This window comes from Pogoniulus pusillus, chromosome 1 (assembly GCF_015220805.1).
Source record: "Pogoniulus pusillus isolate bPogPus1 chromosome 1, bPogPus1.pri, whole genome shotgun sequence".
NCBI classification, from domain to species: Eukaryota; Metazoa; Chordata; class Aves; order Piciformes; family Lybiidae; genus Pogoniulus; species Pogoniulus pusillus.
This window is the reverse complement of record NC_087264.1, coordinates 25,730,778-25,750,517: the sequence shown is the minus strand read 5'-3', so window position 1 is coordinate 25,750,517 and position 19,740 is coordinate 25,730,778. Positions and strand designations below refer to the sequence as shown.

The 19,740-nt window shown below is 38.5% G+C and overlaps 1 protein-coding gene across 1 annotated transcript in view; it reads right to left on the bottom strand.

The window, feature by feature from the left end:
* Positions 1 to 19,740, bottom strand: part of MYBPC3 (myosin binding protein C3) — a 54,882-nt gene that overhangs the window by 24,918 nt on the left and 10,224 nt on the right. Inside the window, exons 3-15 of the mRNA XM_064145689.1 lie at positions 19,056 to 19,199; positions 18,713 to 18,799; positions 18,467 to 18,615; positions 17,505 to 17,622; positions 16,090 to 16,138; positions 14,846 to 14,879; positions 12,471 to 12,520; positions 9,589 to 9,605; positions 6,736 to 6,900; positions 5,855 to 5,987; positions 5,564 to 5,566; positions 5,071 to 5,195; positions 3,683 to 3,788 (exon numbers count right to left, since the gene is read on the bottom strand). Of these exons, the coding sequence (XP_064001759.1) occupies positions 3,683 to 3,788; positions 5,071 to 5,195; positions 5,564 to 5,566; positions 5,855 to 5,987; positions 6,736 to 6,900; positions 9,589 to 9,605; positions 12,471 to 12,520; positions 14,846 to 14,879; positions 16,090 to 16,138; positions 17,505 to 17,622; positions 18,467 to 18,615; positions 18,713 to 18,799; positions 19,056 to 19,199 (1,180 nt within the window). The remainder of the gene's footprint in view (positions 1 to 3,682; positions 3,789 to 5,070; positions 5,196 to 5,563; positions 5,567 to 5,854; positions 5,988 to 6,735; positions 6,901 to 9,588; positions 9,606 to 12,470; positions 12,521 to 14,845; positions 14,880 to 16,089; positions 16,139 to 17,504; positions 17,623 to 18,466; positions 18,616 to 18,712; positions 18,800 to 19,055; positions 19,200 to 19,740) is intronic.

The following is a 19,740-nucleotide window of genomic DNA, read 5'->3' as shown; positions in this document are numbered from 1 at the left end:
GTGCTGATAGATAGTAAGCTGAAGATGAGCCAGCAGTGTGCCCAGGTGGCCAAGAGAGCCAATGGCATCCTGGCCTGCATCAGGAACAGTGTGGCCAGCAGGACAAGGGAGGTTATTCTTCCCCTGTACTCAGCACTGGTCAGGCCACACCTTGAGTACTGTGTTCAGTTCTGGGCCCCTCAATTCAAGAAAGATGTTGAGGTGCTGGAGCATGTCCAGAGAAGGGCAACAAAGCTGGTGAGGGGCCTGGAACACAAATCCTATGAGGAGAGGCTGAGGGAGCTGGGCCTGTTTAGCCTGGAGAAGAGGAGGCTCAGGGGTGATCTTATTACTGTCTACAACTACGTGAAGGGGCATTGTAGCCAGGTGGGGGGTGGCCTCTTCTCCCAGGCAACCAGCAATAGAACAAGGGGACACAGTCTCAAGTTGTGCCAGGGTAGGTATAGGCTGGATATTAGGAAGAAGTTCTTCACAGAGAGAGTGATTTCCCGTTGGAATGGGCTGCCCAGGGAGGTGGTGGAGGCACCGTCCCTGGGGGTCTTCAAGAAAAGACTGGATGAGGCACTTAGTGCCATGGTCTAGTTGATTGGTTAGGGCTGGGTGCTAGGTTGGACTGGATGATCTTGGAGGTCTCTTCCAACCTGGTTGATTCTATGATTCTAAGAGGTGTTATGCTTTTGATAGAGTAAGAATATTCTTGCTAGCTTTTGTTGCTTGTTAGCAGTAACTATTCACCTTAACAAGTGAGCTGACGTGATGGCCCATTGAAATGCTGCTTTGGGTCTCATTTAAGTACTATGGCACTGATCTCTGGGTAGATGTATGCGAGGAAACCTTTTGCCTAAAAGTTTCCTGAAGTACATCACAACGTCAAAATTTAAGCAGGTTACTCCTACCTAGTTGTTTATCAGAGCGCACCTTGGAATTTATAATCGTTTTAGAAAAACACTCTCAGAGAATGGTTTAGGTTGGAATGGACCTCAGAGATGGTCTAAGTGCAACCTCCCCACCGTAGGCAGGGACTCCTCCCACTAGAACAAGTTGCTGTCCTCCCTTCCGAATCATGGGACTAAAACATTAGTGAGGGAGGAAACAAGGGGTGCCTGTAACAACCACATGAAACACAGCACTTTTATGTCTGGATAATGTTTCCTCTCCTTGCTACAATCTGGATCTGAATGGGAGATGCTCTCCTGAGGATTATATTTCTCATTCATGTAGATTGATTCTGAAACATGTGCTACAGTGCAAACCTCTGCTGAACATCTGAGAACACAGTTTAATCCAGAAGTTCACCATAATTTCTGTGGCAAACCCACATGCCCTGATGCTGAACTTCTTAAATTTCTTTTTGGCGGTGTATTTTGACACATCTCATCAAAGATATCTGAATGTTCTGTTCAGACATTGGTAAGAAATAGGTAGTTTGAAATCTTGTCTAAATAATGAAAATAGGTTATTTGAAATCAATTTGTTTAAATCCTTGGAAAGGAAATAGAGTATTTCACTTGTCTTTGTTTTAGTAACTGTCACGTTGCTGGTGGTGTGTGTGAGTACAGTGTTTGCAGAAGGGTGTACTGACAAATAGTGGAGTGATAAAATTGTAAACATCTAAGACTAGATATCATTTGCCTTAAAACAATACACTGCTGCAGTGAAAAGTGCAACATTACATTATATATGGTAATAAATATTAGAGGCCTTGCTGTCGTAACTTGAGCAAATTGATACTGAAGAGTAAGTGGAGGATTTTATAGAACCATATAAGTATTGGTTTAAAGAGCACCACAGGTCATCTGGCTCAGCCTCACACTTGAAGTGCAATAATAGGTAGGTCAGCTATGGTTTAGTGTATCAAAGTCCTGAAGAATCTGCAAGGCCAAGTATCTGTTCTCATGTTTGCCTCTCAATGCCTCTTTTCTCTGTCTAGAAATGCTTTCCTACATCCTGTTCATAATGTAAGGATGAATTGGTGAATGTCTTTTAGGATATCACTGATTAGGTATTATATGATAATGGGGACACGCAGATTTATCATGGCTATAATTTGTTTTCATTTGGAGCTGATAAAATCATACATTCATCACTCAGAGGTGGGAAAATCAGGTAAAGATTATGTATTTTATGACACTTTTTCTTTGAAGAATGATATTTCCAAGTTCATCTGAAGTTATGAAATAACTGTTCCATAGGACTACATGACAGTAGTCCGAGACCTTTCAGGGTGATTAAGGGAACATTCTGTCCTGATTACTGTGAAGAAACCCACATAATGAGTTCTCCAAGCCCTAGTCTAATGGCCATGCCTGTGAGACCATAAGCCTTATTTCTGCCCTGTGCGAGTCACATAATTGCATTTGTCCATGTGCTTGTGATTTCATATCCCAGGTTTTAATGGGTGCCAGAGCTGTAACAGGTGTCCTGAATTAGTGTCTGTTACTTGGCATAAACTGTTGAGCATTTCCCTAATGATCCATGAAACTTGAACTCTTTCATCCATACAGTTTTCTGCATTTTCCCTGGCCACTTCTGTCCATTGTCCAGAATGCTCCCCTTGCTGCCAGGACACGTTGGCTGAGTCTCGTGTAAGAAAACTAGTGAAGTACAGTTCAATGTCTGACTCCTTGGTTTTCTATTGCTATGATTTAAAGAGTTACTCTGACCACTTGCTGCATTCTGGGCTGAGACAGCTGTTGATTTGTCCTTGTCACACCAAATGCCCATCCCACAGACAGCAGCTCTAAACAATATATGGAAGTTGTTCAAAGGCAGAGGATCAAAGTGTGGCAGCTGCACTGATCCGAGAGGGATGGATTTGGTTGTCCCCGTCTCTTGGCATCTGTAAGCATGTATGTGCCTCTGTGTGTGGCTTTAATAGTGTAATGCATAAGCTGTGCTAGCTCTTGGACTCTTAAATAAATTCTCAGTTCCTTCCTATGGGAGAGCAGATGAGTGGTTGGCACTTTCCAGGAATGTAATGGGCATTGTGGGAACAGTTGATAACCATCTGCCTGAAGCTGTTAACAAGCAAAAGAGAATTTCATCAGTTACAGAGATGAAGTGAGAACAGTGTGTGTAAGACCTGGTATGTGAGCACTGCATGCTGTGCCTGCTCAAGCAGCTTGAACCTTCTAGTTTCCGCTCCGCTGGAAGGCCTGACAACATGGACTCTCTGATCTAAATGTTTACCATCTTAATCCTGCTTGCTGCATATGCATAATGGCCAGCTTTTTGGGATCACCACAGCTGATAGGTTAAACAAAGTCAATAACCTTTCCTCTCTATCTCAAGACACCTAAGAAAAAGTACTTTAAAAATAGCTTTCACTGCACTGAGAAGACCGGAAGGTTCCATAAATTATAGCAAACTTGTTACAATACAGATTTGATTAGCTGGGGTAATAGATGTTGTTGTCAAGTGTTTAGAAAACTTTGAAACTAACAGCTTGGTACAGTCTAACATCCTGTGAACACTGAACAAGAAATTCTAGAGACTCTATAAAATATCTGTGCTTAATTTCTTTTCTGCCATGTTCTGGCCTCTTAATTCCTTCTCAATGTAAGACATATAGGAGGAGGATCAATCTTACTCCACAATTCTTGTCTACAGACTCTGGTCCTAGGGTGTCCCATAGACAGATACAGTTTCATGTTGTTTGTTTGTCCCTTTTCAGTTCCTTTACCATTTCACAGTAGCTCCTTCTTCAGACACTTCACACTCAAACTCCACTCTCTCTCCAACCATCACCATCTGGTCCTCCAGTGGGTGAGTGATCAGGATTGGAGGTTCTGGAAATTAAGAGATTTTTATTAAAACAGTGTTCTGAAAGACTGAAGAGCAGAAGTAGATTTCACCACTCTGCACTGCACAGGAGGAACCCCTGGCCAAATACATGGTGATGTTCTGTTTACTCTGCTGGATCACATAGTATTATCAAATGACCTTTTGGGTTTTGCTTCATAAGGCAGAATGCAAATATATGTATTTATTTTCTGAACTGGAGGTATTACACAGAATCACAGAATGTCAGGGGCTGGAAGTGACCTCAAAAGATCATCTATTCTGACCCCCCCTGCCAGAGTAGGATCATGTATACAAGATCACATGAGAATGTGTCCAGGTGGGTTTTGAATATCTTCGGAGAGGGAGACCCTGCAACCTCCCTGAGCAGCCTATTCCAGTGTTCTGTCACCCTCACAGGGGAAAAAAATCCTCCTCATGTTTACATGAAACTTCCTATGCCTCATCTTCCACCCATTGGCCATTGGCCATCACCAAGGAGAGCCTGGTTCCATTGTCCTGTCACTCACCCTTTACATATTTATAAACATTGATGAGGTCACCTCTCAGTCTTCTCCAAGCTTAAGACCCCCAGCTCCCTCAGGCTCTCCTCCTAAGAGAGATGTTCATTCCCTTAATCATCTTTGTGACTCTGCACGGGGCTCTCTCAAGCCAATTCTATGTCCCTCTTAAACTGGGGGGCCCAGAACTGGACACAGTGCTCCAGATGCAGCCTCACCAGGACAGAGCAGAGGGGTAGGAGGACCTCTCTCGACCTACTAGCCACAGCCCTTTTAATATCCCCCAGAATGGCATTTACCCTCCTGGCCACGAGAGCACATTGCTGGCTCATGGTGAGCCTCCCATCAACTAGGACTCCCAGATCCTTTTCCCCTTCACTGCCTTCCATCAGGTCAGTCTCCAACCTATTCTGATACCTGGGGTTGTTCTTTCCCAGGTGCAAAACTCTACACTTGCCCTTGTTGAATTTCATTAAATTTCTTCCTGCCCAACCCTCCAGCTTGTCCAAGTCTTAGTTTTCTATACTGCTTGATCTGTTTGTAGAGGTACATGTTTATCTTGAGTCGAATGCAATTTTGGGAGTAAGTTTCTAGATCTGTTTTTGAGAAGACATAAATTCAAATGAGAATTAATAGTAATTATTACTGTGTTTTCCTGTGCTTTCTTAGTTGCAACTGTAAGAAAAATTTCTTTCATTTGACTGTAAGAAAGATATCTACTTAGCTAGATGTCAGAATTTATTCAAGCTTTTTTGCTACCATTGCTCACCTTTTACAAACAACTCTGTGAAACTTTTTTCCTCCCCTACCACACATTCATATGCTGCATCATCAGCCAGAGAGCAGTGATTTATGGTCAGTATTCTCTTATTCCCAACAGCCTCAAAAATATATCTGAAAAGAGAATGTAAGTATAAATATCAGAGAGTGACTTTCTTGGACCCAGTCACTATCTTCCCTTGCCAAGCAGAGAAAAAGGTTCTTACATATTTCCTGATATCAGTAGCAAGTTGTGCTAAGAATCAGGCCTTATTGCTATCTCAGTGACAAGAGCAGTGTTTGAAAAACTGGCATATGAAATTATGGATAAATCTTTATGCAAGTGTGAGGCATGTGCACTCCTGTGAATGGTGTTTGCTGTGCCTTGTCGCAGTTTAAGCACAAAATCACTGGAGATTGGTTTTGGAAGAAAACTATCATGAGGCAGTTATTTTGAACCCTGGATACACACATAAGGATCAGAATATAGTCTGAGGACTTACTTGCTAAGTAATTAGGTGTAAGCATCCAGTTCCATGTGTAGATTTGTAGAGCAGAGGGAAGAGAAAGAAAAGTCATGAGAACAGCAAACTGACCCAGAGCCGAGACACTGCAGATTCATTTTCAGCTTCTTTTTCTCCCTATTTTCATAGAATCATAGAACAGTTTAGCTTGTAAGAGACCTTTAAGATCTTCTAACCCAACTGTCAATTCCCTTCTTCCTAAGAAAAGTTTGTCCTCTTTGTCCAAGCTGTAGCCCATTCCTTTTTGGGTTTTCCGTGTTTCTGATTTACCTGCCGCTCACTTGGATCTCTTGTCCGTTCTTCAGCCATTTCACATCAGCGTCTGGATCAGCAACTTCGACCATTAGTTTTATCTTTTGTCCTTTTTCTACTTGGTAAGCTGGATCCAGTTTCGTAAGGAATGCTTATGATGAAATGATTTACCAAAGCAAAGAAACAAATGTATGCATTTATTTATTTACATTCTTTGTCAGGAAAGTAAATCTTTATTCCCTTTCCTCTTCTTTACTATCACCTAAACCCCACTTATTTACTTCCTCACTTGCTAAATCTGTTTGGATTTTTACTATTTCTGTTGATTCTTCATCCTGTTCTGTTTAGTGTTATTACTTAACATGAGATGAAAAGCATGTGATAGAGACTGTTCTAAATCAGATGTGAATATGTATGTCAGTGTATCCAAGACAGAGTTACAGCTATGCCTGCCTATGTAGGGAAATGAGACCAGTTTTCTCAGTACTAATTAATGGGAGCTTGTCTTCTCTGTTTCAGACTTTTAAATGAACTAGTTAAATAATGAAAATTTGTGGAAATGAGATTCTTCAAAGATATCTCTGATGTCTGACAGAATGACCAGTTTTGAGGGTGGGACAAGTGGAGAGGGGTGTTTTTTCGCATTCAAGGATAGATGAGAGGCAGAGCAGAAGAAACTAGTAAAATGAGCAGGTTCAGAATGTCCAGAATTTCAGAGCAAGGTAGCTCAGAGATTTGGTAATCAGTAGTTCATATATAAAAACTGTCTAACAATTGGAATACCGATGTCCTGTTTCTCATCCTCGTGTGTCTGGCTCTCCAAGTGATAGTGGTATTTGAAGAATTCCCAAAGAAGGTGACAGGTACACATACGCTTATAATAAATACAGCTCACCAACCTGTGCTTTTCTTCTCTTCTTTCTTTATGCGTTTGAGGCGTTTGAGCATCCCACGCAGATCTGTGATACCATACTGAAAAGCAATTTTCTCATATTCAGAAGGAGGCGCTTTCCTCAGGATTTCCCAGACATCAGCATCAGACTGTGATTCAGATTTCGCTTCACCTCTGCAAAAAGGGATTAGAGTACCTAAATGCCACTATTGAAAGGATTTAAAAACCAGCCCTAGGTGCGGCAAGCTGTGTATTGGCTTGATGAAGCCATTTCTTAATAAAGAGCTTAGCACTCTAAATTTTACTCTCTTAGTATCTGGAATAATGAAGCAAACCTGATGACTAGATTTACTTCTATTTATACATATAGTGATTAAAATCCTGTGACTGTCCTGAAGGGTTTACATTGTAACAGCCAAAGCAAATAAATATTGACTTCCCTTTAATGATGTGTGATGGAAACAAAAGGAAACTTATTTTCCAGTGTTAGTCATACATAAAAAATGTGGCAAAGCAAGAAACTGAATCGGTATCTTGAGAATGCCTTGGAAATGAGGCAGTTGGTTTATGTTAGCGAGAAACATGCCCTTTTCTACTGGGGACAGTCTTTCTCTTCACAAACATGTGTCAGAGAGTATTAAAATATTTGTCATCTATTGTAAAGGCAGTTGCTGGCTATAGCAGTCTATGAACCATAAGGATGCATAGGCTGGTGACTGGCAAACAAGACAACATCTACAAGGAGCTACTTATTTTATAGTTTATCCAAAGAACTAGTGATTATGGAAGAATTAATGTTTGGGTTAGCAAAACCCAAGTGAAAACTTCCTTGTCTGGTTGTGAGAAAGACAGCATTCTTTTTCTGTCATTATGTGTTTGATTGAGAAGGTAATGAATAGAAATAAGAAATCCATGTAACCTTACCGAGTTACTGTGCGCAAGAAGCTGCTGTACTCCAGAGAACCGTTTGGGAAAACAGAAACATCCAAGTGAGCAGGAAAGAGGGCATCATGTTAAAACAAAAGAGCCATGAATGTCATCTTCACCTTTAGCAGAATAAGCCTGTGCTTGAGGAGTGGGGAGAGGAAGGAGCTCATGCAAAAGCTCTTAAACAGGCTTAAGAAAAGTGCTGTTCCCTATTGAAACCAAACTCACTCCCACACCTTGTACAGTAACACTGCAATGTATATTGCAAGCGTAAGCACTTCTGCTTTTTGCAACTGTGGTTGATTGCCTCACAGGGAAACAAATTGCTCTGCTTTGCTCTGTTGTCATGGAGCTACCTGTCATAGTTTGCACTTTGGTAAACAGGGAAAGTATGCAACAAGTATATTTTCTTTAAAATTTCTTTAGAAAATGGAATCTTCTGAGGATTTACTTTCTGAAATCAACCAGCACCCAGAAGATTCTAGTGCAGCAGAACACACCTTTGCAATGAAGATAAACTCCAACGGGAAGCGATGCCACAGGCAATGCAGAGAAGAGTGGAAGATTATTTGGCATATCCCCTTTATTTCCTTTTTTTTTTTTTTTTAGTCTGTGAGAAATACTACTACTTAAAATAGCATGGTTGTAGGCAGTCTAGACAGCAGGTATAAACAGACATTTCTGGTACTTTTTTTTTTTTTTTTGCCAGAAAAAGGCTTGCTTGTAACTAGAGCACTGTGTTTCTTAAAGTACTGCAGTCCGGGCTTGGGATTTCCAGAACTTCTGTAGGTCTTTAACACAAAGAGATCAAAAGAAGAGGACTTCAGCTCAGTAAGTTTGAGCTGCAATATGGCATGCAATATCATCTGTTTTTGGAGTGGTTTAGCACTCACTAAGCCCTCACTAGCACTCACTGAATTGATAGGTGTATCTGAAGTTTGGGTTCCGTGTGATAAGTGCAGCCTACTGAATATGTTCTTTGTCATCACTGCATCAATGGCACTCACAAATTTAATCAAAATTATTCTCTAGATATCTATTGCTTAGTTTGGGGTGGCTACAAATGGTTTGTAGTTTTGCCTAGAAAGTGCAGAACTACTTTGCCAAATAGACCAAGATTATTTTTAACATTAGCAGTTCTTGGGTTAGTGGCCCTGATCATACCAATGAGCAACTTTAAAATATTTCTAAATACATATACATTGGAATAGATAAGATAAACAGATAAAATTAGAAATGTAAAGTATTTCTAATGTGTGCTGAGTTCTTTGCACTACTACGGTTAATGTTCTGTGGACCTAAGTGTATCTCAGAAGGAAGTGTAAAATCACAGGAAATAAGAATGATTTAGCAGATTAAAATGTTACTATTTTTCCTCAGGCATTACATAAATATTGGTGATCTCTCAGTGTGTCTGTTCATGTTCATCCCTATGCATCTCTTTGCCTGAAAATTTGAAGGCAAGATTGTTCATGGAGTTTTCACAAATATTTTGTGCAAGTTATTTTGAAATATATTATAAGAAATATATCTTCCCAGCAATTCTGCAATCTGGTATATATCTCACTATTGAGAAGACTTCCTTAGTTTTAGCTTCAGTTTTTCCAATGTTATATCTAGCAGTACTGGTTTGGTACATGCAAGTTGAAATACAAGAGATTTGATCATAAGCAAGAGTATAGTCTCTTCCTTGGAAAAGGCTTGTAAGTTGCATTTAAATGGTAATATCAGTTGAAGGTTGTAACTGGTGTAGTGCTTAACTGAGTTCTGAAGAAAAAAATGGAAAAAAGAAGTCTGCCTCTGAGCAGTACTCCTTTTCACCATTTTGTTTTGGTTAAGACATTGATCTCATGGAGACAAGAGTTTCCACAGTAGGGCTGTACTCTTCCACTAGCAGCAGGAACTAAGCAGCATTCAAGAAGTCTGATAGCACTTGGACTCCTGAAGCTTCTTCCACCCTTATATTACTCTCTCTGATGTTGAGGATCCTTATTTAGAGTATTCACCTCATAGGTTAACTATGCACTTTGAGGGCATTAAGGTGCAGCTTAGTGAAGCTGCTGTAAATGGAATATACATCTGAGATGTTTTAAACATATGTGGAGGAGTTAAAAATAGTTTTGTACATCACACAGAAGGTTCCTTCCTATCCCATTACCGTCAACTGATTGGACCCTGTCAGCTGTCACCTCCTTCAAGGTCTCTGCTCAGTATCCCATTTAATAGCTCTATGACAGCTGTTCCCTTCCTCTTCTCAATGACCTCTCCTTGGCCCATGACATCTGTATGTCAACACTAGTTAATTAAATTACAGCAATAGCAGATAGTGTATTAAATGAAAACTTCTTTATTGTAGTGGGAGTGTTCATTACCCCTGGAGTGAGGAGGACTTGTAAATTAGGTGGAACAAAGCAAAAGTAATAAAAGAGAATTTTCAGTTCTATTTGAATCAGCATGAGATCCGCTTTCAGATTTATGCCTATCAATTCTCATTAATACAGGAGTGATCTTCAAGCCCTGGTGTGCAAAACCTGAAGGATCCACTAATTACTTCTACTGAAGTAGTAGTGAGAAATAATTAGGATCAACAAATTTATCAATATGCGTAAATTCACTGAATAGAGATTATGTAACTCAAGAAAGGTTGAAAACACTGATAAAATGCAGTGAAATGTGTAAGCTTCTTTTAATTGAATGTAGTTCTAGTCAAACAAGGAATAGTTAAACCCACAAATTGAACATTTCTGGAAATACTGCAGATTTTTACTACTTTAATAGAGTTTTATCAGTGCTCAAAACCAATAATGAAAGCAGAAGGGAAAGGCAATAGGAGACGGACTCATAATACTTTGCAACTTCGTTCCAGCTAGAGTCAGTCTGTGAAATTGAGCAAATATTTTCATGTTGGTCTACATTTATTTGATTTTTTTTAAAAAGAGGTCAACAGTTCTTTTTGTCTTAGGTTTTCCACAGGAATTAGAATGTGTGTGCAAGTGCTCTATTTCAGTGCTCAAAGCTGCAGTTTTGATGACTGCTATTATTAAGAAAACATATTTTCTGTACTTTAGAGAAAATTCTAATGCACATTTTGTTTCAGACTTCCCAGGGGTTCGTGATGAAGCAAGCAATTTTGACAGGTATACTTTCTGCATCATCTGGCTGGCATTGTGGTTGTATTCCATGTGACCTTGTTTGCCCCACTGAACTTTGGGCGAGTTAACCTGAGTGAAATACGAGGCTACTGGGGCTTTACTGCCTTCTGTAACAGCACTACTTCAGATGTCTGTGTTATCCTGCACTCTTTCTGAAGATAAAACACTTTCTAAAAATAGTGGTACTGATATCTGAGCAGATCCTAAACACTGATTCACAACATTTACCTAAGGAGCAGACAGTGAAAATTCAAACTGAGTAAGTTTAGATTTGCAAAACGTGAGTCTAGTTACAAGTGTTGAAAGTAAATTCAGATGCTGGAAAGACAGAGTGAGCATTCAAGGGCAGTGAGCAGAAGGAGGCTTATCTGGAGTAATGGCATGATACTGAGCAATGGAAACTTTACTTGGAATAAAAAGAAATGTGTTGTAATAGGGAAGCCTGTGCACTTACAGAATGTAGATTCAGTAAAGCATTCACTTAACACATTCAAGGATGCATGGAATAAAACTTCAGCACATATTTGATAGTCACCAGCAGGCAAATTATTTCCGTGACAATGGGAATTTAGAGCATCAGGTTATGAGAAAATATGAGCATTCAAGGATGATTTAAAACTGCTTATAACAGGAAGTGATGGTGAAAACTGAAGGATACTCAGATAAATACATTGATTTGTGTTGAATGATCAGCCCTTAATGTTGACTAATGCTTTAAAAGCATTTCTATCTCAGAAATTTGTGGCTGATAATTTTCTTTCATTTTAGTTATTTTTTGTTGTGCTCTACATGTAAGAATAGTAAAGATGCATGCACTGTTTCAAACCAAATTGTTCTCATATTCAGTTTCACCCATGCATTTATAATAAGACAGAACAGAAATCTTACTCTCTGTTGGCAACAATGAAATCCAAAACATCCAGATTAAGATGATGGTAAAAAGAGAAAAACATAAGAAGACAGGTAATGGAAATACTTGTGGCAAGTAAGGATGATAATGAGATAGAACATACCACCTCCACCACAAAAAAAAAAAAAAGTAGAAGCATAAAATAAGAATGGGAATTGGAAGAGTAAAAAAAACACATTTCTGTAATATATTTACAACTAGAATACATTTTTATATATGATAAGCAGATATATAAGGATATAAATGTAGAGTGTAATAGTAACATTTAGAAATCTAACCAAAAGGCTTATCCTCCCATCTCTCTGATGGAAAGTAGTGTGAACATTTAGGACAGAACTTTCTTTACAAGGCATCATTAAGGAAAGACACTGTAAATTATTGTTGTATTTTGAGGGTTTTAATAAAAGTGCTGGGAGAAGCACGTAGTTACCCTAGTCCCAGCCTTTTCTACCTTGGGAAAAATTGCCATAATTAACTGCCATCTTTTTTCCATTGCTTTTACTGAAGTGTTATAGGCAAGTGTCCAAAGTAAGGGGATTTTGTTAATTGCCAGCACCACGATATTATGCCCAAAACTACAGCTGACTACACTGAATTCTCTTCCCCTTCATGTGGATGTGGATACATGACCTGCTTTAGGAAAACTACAAGGATGCTAAATTCATGCAACTTTCACTTACTCTAGTTTTACTGTTTTCAGAGTTTTTTGGCAGGAGCTGGTTGCTTTATGTCTCTAACTCTATGAATTCTTACCTCTTTTTTAGTAGGGCACTAAAATTAAACTCTCCACCTTCATCATGTCCCTCGGTACTGTGCAATAACAGAAAACCATAATTAGTTTCAGAAAGACATAAGAATAGCTTGTGAGACTGTACATTTTTGTAGGTAGTAGTAGATGGGTTTAGAATGACTTAGAACGTGCACTGACAGGGAAGGTGACTTAATTAGGCATTTTGTCCATATTTGCCTTCATACAGGCTTAAAAATGTATTTAGTGAACTTGGTTTACTGATTATGGGGAAAGTTGTACAGAGTATTAATTTGGTGGTCATACTGATTTAGAAAGTATTCAGTATAGAGATGTTGCAGGACCTTTCTTTAGAATCATTAGTGCTTTTGCAAAGCTGTAGTTTCAGGAATGTGAATATTGTGTACAGTCTGAGCCAGTGTTGAACCAACACAAGTTTTTGCAGAACTTCTTACAGTCTGAAATAGATTTCCCCCCCCCTAATATTAATCCAGCTGTAATTGTTTCTTGAGGTTCTTTGTGATACCAGAATTCATTACACTGAAAAAAAAGTGTCATATCGTTGGTGCTTGGAAGAGTTAAAGAAGGAACTCTGTCATTTCACCTTGCTTCTAGGATTAGATTCAGTATGCACTTGTTCAGCAAGCAGCATGGCAGAAACAATGCTGTGATGACTTGTGGGAACAATAAGCAACAAGCAGGAGTTTTTAAATATGTATATGTATGTAATTCTGTCTATTACATACGTTGAGCTCAGATGGGGTGCACATTATTATTGATGTTCTGAATCAAAGGTATTTTGGCTGTACTTAGAAATATTTGAAGTACAGGTCTAATCTGAAAAAAAGTGTAAACTCACTAAAATGCCTTCTTGGAGTTTAGTTTCTAAAAATCACTTCAGGAATTTGATATAGAAGTATCAGCAGTCACACCAGATTTCGTGACCACTGGTTTTTCAATGTAGGGGAAAAAACCAAAACAACAAAACAATGCTTCTGGATTCAGACAGTGTTTAGAAAGCCTTCATCTCAGGCTTTCATCATCACTGCCTAACTACTCCAAAATATCTCTGTTGTCTTGAGTAAATAATCTGGTGATGCCATCTCACAGCATTCAGGTTTTTCCAGCAGCAGCATCAGGTATTTAATTATGGATGTTCTTTTCAGTTGTACTGGTGGTAGTGGTAGCTCTTAATGTTATCTCTGTCAGTACACAGTACTATTTGCTTCAGAGGAAGTCAATCTGTCTATAGAAGTATAAATCAGAACATCAGGGAAACTCAAGAAATGTCAGGGACAAATATTTTTAAAAGGAAACAGCCTCCACAGATAAATTATGAGCACTTTAACAGTAAAATGGATGAGAAATGAGTGGCAAACTTCATGTGCCGCTCAGAATGCAAGATGAATGAGACTAAGTAACAATTTTGAATTAGTGTATGTGTTTTGAGAAGAGATTTTTTTTCCTTAAGAATGTATGTACCCTTTTTACTTCTGTGATGGCTTTCAAGATAGTATAGTACTGGAATGGATGGTTTTCTGGGTATAATGCTCAAACAGAAAAGTATATTTTTGGCCTCTTTGTTCCCTACTTTCAGAAGATTTATTTGCGGGTATAAAAACATACATGAAAATCACACCCAAATGATCCCTTTGAAAAAGGCTTTTTGTGAATAAATATTCAGGAAATCAGAATCTACATCTGGAAGAAAACTAATCGCTGTATTGCTTCCCAGGTAGTAGCTAAATCAGATTGTCAGGAAAGCCCAGCAATCAGTGTTTAGTTTTTCTGAAGAATAGGACCGTATTAACTGCTTTAACATGCACAGAGTTAAGCCTTATCTCAGGATTCCTCTACCCTTATGGTAGAAGACACTGGGACCAAAAGGGGTAGGGTGGGAAATGCAATGATAGAGAGTGCCAGGAAACAACACATCATCATACACCCATGTGTTGATTTATTTCTATGGGCAGTGGCAATTTAAGTGAGATTGTGCTTAGCAGAGAGGAAAACATGTAAACAGAGGGGCAGACATGCATGTAATTTCTGGTTACCTTATTTCTTCTAACAGTGGTGATAAAATGGCACTTGCCAGACACATGCCTTTTCTGTAGATGAATCTGCCTCTTTATGTACTGTCAAACTACTCTTTTAGTTACTTGCATTCATCTCACTTTACTACTTACTTTTAATTAGTCATCTTATAAATGCTATGTACTATAAATTATTATTTATTTGGAATTTAACCTTTAGCTAGTTTTGTAGTTTGTTTTGGGTTATTTATTTTTTATCCTTTTTTCTTCTCCTAAGCAGAGAGAGACAGTTCATTGTTAGACTTGAATTTGTCTGCTGACACAGACAGTGGCTACCTGAGAAAGGCTGAAGTCATCCGTCTCCCCCCTCCTGCCAGGCTCCTGAGTGAGGGTATTAAAGACAAAGCTTCAGATTTAAACAGTTCAATTCAAAATTTGGCTCCATTTCTACTGAAGAAACTGAAAATTTCAACAGCCTGAAGCTGCTTGAGCTGTAGTCCCTCTGATTCTAAACTCTCTTATTTCTCATATCAAGAAGAGAAACTCTTAACCTAATTTCACCATAGTGAAATAACAGAACACAGGTGTGCATGAAATACCCTCTCATATTTAAGAGTCATTACAGCAAGGCTAGCTACCTATATGTTGATGTGATTGTGGATAAACCTTGCACCCTTTTTTATTATTTTGCAATGGAATGTTTTAAAAAATCTCATGTAAAAATAGCACATAGGAGGAAAAACTCAAGGAGTTGCCACAGATAATTTGTGTCCTGTGATAGAAAAATAGATTCTTGTTGAAATATTTCTGATCTAGTAGTTTTGGGAAAATACATCAAAACTAAACCAGAATCTGAGTTATGTAAAGGGAGAAGAAATAGTCAACAGTGAAAAAACACATTGTTAATGCCTAAATAAAAATGTAAAGAAGTTTTACAAATGGAAGGATGTGTTACTCTATTATGTCCTATATCCATTTAGACAGCTGTGGGGAGATTAGCCTTTTCAACAACAAGGTGATACCTTGCTGGCTTTAAGATCTAAGACTGAATATATCTGATATTTTACACAGACACGTCATTGTCTTCAGCTAATACAGTTACAGAACATGAAAACAAATACATCCAAAATGCTTGCATTATGTTATCAATGATACGGTGCTTACAGAGACCACCTCAAACTCTACTTTTTTAGCAAATGTTTGTATTAAGGTACATGTGGTTCCTCAAGCCAGACCAAATCAAACCTAGGCACTACATAGAATATTTTCCTTCTCTGTTGTCAACAGTCAGAATGCTCTTTAGAGATCTGGGGAAAAAAGTATTGAGGTTCACAGCAGAGTTACACACATTGTCAATTGCATAATTAAGACAAGCATGATTGTTCTGCTAGTACAAAGTCTAAACTCAGATGATTTCTAGTTTTATAATATTTTAGAGGTAGAAATAAGTTCTTAGTATAAGTGTTTTCTTAGTAGACATCCCTATCTTTGTGCTTGTTTGTACAACTGCTCTGCTTTTAGTTAGCTTTGTCTGGGAAAGTAATGACTTCTGCGTGGAAGCGCAGTCTAAGTTTCTACTGCAGGTACTCACGTGCGTCGGAAGGCAGCACGAATATCCAAATCTGCAGTTACTGGTGCTTCTGATGTGACAAAAATGACAAACAAGAATGGGAGAGCAAGTCACAATGATACAAAAGTACAGTGTTACTTCTAAAGACTTTTCTTTCCAGATTGTTTTAAAAGAGTTTTTACATTATCAATTACTTATTGAAAGATTGGAGTATCATCTTTAAAAGTGTAGCCTTTATCAGTTGGCTTTCAAAATGCAATGTTTTGTATGTAACCAAATTCTGTCTCATGCTGCATAATAACCTGCAGCATGATAGGCTGTCAGATGTTTTGTGTGTCAGTTCTCCTGCTGGTAAATTTTAATTTCAATACTGGATGCACAGGGTATCTAAACTCAAATCACTGGATATCAACTGACAATATTTACTAAAAATAAATTGTAATTCATCCTCTGAAAGCAAAGGTAAGTTCCTGGAAAAGTGCAGAAACTCCATTGAAGATGATGCATAGGGAGTTCACGCTGTTCCAGGCTTCTCTTGGTATGAATAGGTGTACTGCTATTTCTGGGAGGAAAACTATTGTCAGGCACAGTCTTGAATTGTGAGTCCTACAGCCAACTTGAGAAATTTTGTAAGTTAACACTGCTGGCTGAGTAACTCCAATAGACTGGTGTCTTTGCCAATGAGGTTCATCAGTTCCTGGACACATGTTAATGTTGCAGTCCCTTCAAGAGAATCACTGAAACAGGAAATGGTCTAAATGTTTCGTTCTTTCAGTTGGTCCGTGTTTTTACTGGTTTACCTAAATTCTTCCACACAAGGGTGAAATTGATGTTGAAATGTACTTCCTTTTCAAATTATAAGTTTTTCATTATAGCTGTTGTAAGGGTGGCAGCATGTATTATGCAAAACGAGTCATCTAACCTTAAAGTGGTTTTCTATCACAAGGTGCTTTTGCAAGACTTGGTTTTACCAGGAAGAAAGGAATTGATAGTATCATCACATGGCTACATTTGTCCATTTCCCCTGTTTGTTTCTTTTCAAGTATCTCATTTTTAGTACCAAACTTTTGCCAAAGTAAGAATGGACCTCTCTTTTATTCTGGAGGAAATGAATATTGTGAAAGAATGGATCTGAAATCAGAGTAAAGCCAAAGAACAGTTGGACCGATTTACATCTTTCTATGTGCTTGCTTTAAGAGCATCACAATTCTGACTTGAATGGCATCCAACTTTTACTTTATATGCTCTATATTTCTGGCAACATATACCAGTCTTCATCTGTGGAACGCTGTAAGTGCACTGGCATCTCTTCAATTCTATACTTCAGTTCTGTGCTCGTCTGCTTGCTGCTCTTACCAGAAGGAATCGTTGATGGGCATAGAGGAAGAAAAAAGAAATACTCTATGGAAGAAACAAGATGCAAGAATTCATCTTACCATTGACAATCAGGTTGAAATTAGAACTATCAAACTTGTCCTTGGTAGACACCTCACATCTGTACCCTCCTGCAAAAGTCATGTTTGCTTCTATGATTTCCATTTCAAAGGTGTAGATCTGGAACAGACACCACTGATGTAAGTCGCAAATTAGAAAATTAAGTGGTGAAAGATAGAGAATGAGAATGCAGCAAATACGGCATAATAGGGCATGGAGAGAAATGGACAAGGAATTAAATAGACCTCTGTGTCCTATTATAATTAAGAACATGGGTACTGTCATAAAAATTGCATGTATCTGCCCCGGTTCAGTGGATACAAGGTTGTATTACCAAACTGTATTGTCAATCATCACATGCATTCATTCCACGTATACTGGAAAGAAGATCAGAGCTTTCATTAACCAGGTGTAACCTCTACCAGAATGTATACAGTACACTGAAAAATACAGCAAACAAGAGCAAGTGTGTTCTGTTCCATCCAGAAGAGGGTAGTAGTGTTTCATAGACCACACAGGATGAGACGGCATGGTACAGACCCTCTTGTATTCCTGTTTCTGTATCTTTGAACACATTTGTGGTAAAAGTCAGCTAGTCAAAGTAGTCTAGACAATGCAAGACAATAAATTTCCATACTAATAGCTGAATGTTTGATCTTTTAAAACCAAGATAGAATAAAATGTCTGGTTTATTGTGTTCTCTTCAGTTTAAGAAGTATCTCTTACTTGAGATAAAGGGAATTGTGCAGATGTCATCTAATTTCATTATAGATAAGGCATGCAGAAATCTGTACCTAGTGCTTGTGTCTTGCATGCATGGTCAGAACATAGACCATATGTAAGTATACCATTGTGTGTAGCTTTGGGATACCTTAGTATCAAAATATTCCTGTATTACTTTATTCTTGCCCCAGATTCAAAGTTAGTGTCTAGAAGACTGAGAACCTTGCTCTGCTAATTGTACCTTGTTATTTCGATCATAACTGTCATGTAGCTGGAGATGTTTCCCCACTTTGCTTCCCAGGTCCATCCACTTCCCTTTGAACCATTTCACTGATGGTTTCTTCAACAGGCTCTCACCTGCCACTTTGGCAATGAATGTGATGCTTCCACCTTGTAAGGGAAGTAGGTTAAAATAAGATTATGAATAATGTTTTTTATCAATTGAATTTCTCTGTTGCAGCACTGCTGTCATTCATCATGTACTTACCAACAGTAACTTCTCCATCTTGGGGTCTCATCACAAAGAGCCCAATAGGGTCCAGGGGCTCAGCTGGTTGAGTTCCAGCAGATGCAGCTGAAATAAACATCAGAATTACTACTTAGAACTGTCTGCTTCAGCTTCTGTTACAGTCTATACAGTGAATTTTTAGAATACTTTCAAGATATTAATATATTTCTTGCCTCTTGAGATTCCTTATTTATTGTTTAACACTCATCACTAGTGATCTACTTTCAGCTACTGTCTCTGCTTCATTGACTCTTAAGGATTGCCTGTTCTTGTTCCTTCTCTTAATGAACCAGACTTGATAACAGTGCTACTTCTCTGTTACCTTCTGTATTTTGGCTGCTTTCTACTGGTGGAGCAGGGGACTCGGCAGCAGCTGGGGCTGGAGCAGGTTCAGCAGGAGTGACTGTCTCACTCTTTTCTGGAAATACATGCAAGCCAAGATCAGAGAAAGTCATGTTACTACTGCCTTTATAAAGAAATTTTACAAAAGACCAGCTTTTAATATGTGTTAAGAAATGCAGATAAATTAACTCTTCTTTTTTTTAGAGCTTAGAGGATAAGAAGGAACCTGAAGAAAATGGATAATGAGGCCCTTCTTGTTGAGTTTAGAAAGAACTGATGTCTGGATGTTTAGATTTTGCAGTCTTGATGTGTAGAAACTCATCATCTGGTGAATAACTCCATTATTTGATTCACTTCAGTGGTCTAAATTAAAAAGTTAGTGAAAAATTATGAAGTTACTATTTTTTGTAAATGGTTTGCTTATGGCTGAGATTTTTTCTAACTCTGCTGTTGGAATGCAGTGTTCCAAATGCTGTTTCTGTGTGTGTCTTGGGAAGAGCTCCAGACAGTGCTGGTAATCAATTTAGATAAAGTATTAAAAAAAATCCATCTAATGTTTCTTCCACTGGCTTGTGGAAGTTTACAGCCTCTCAATTAATCCATGACCACACAAATTCAGGCAAATGCATTTGGCGTGATGGAGAATATAGAAATGTATGAAAAAG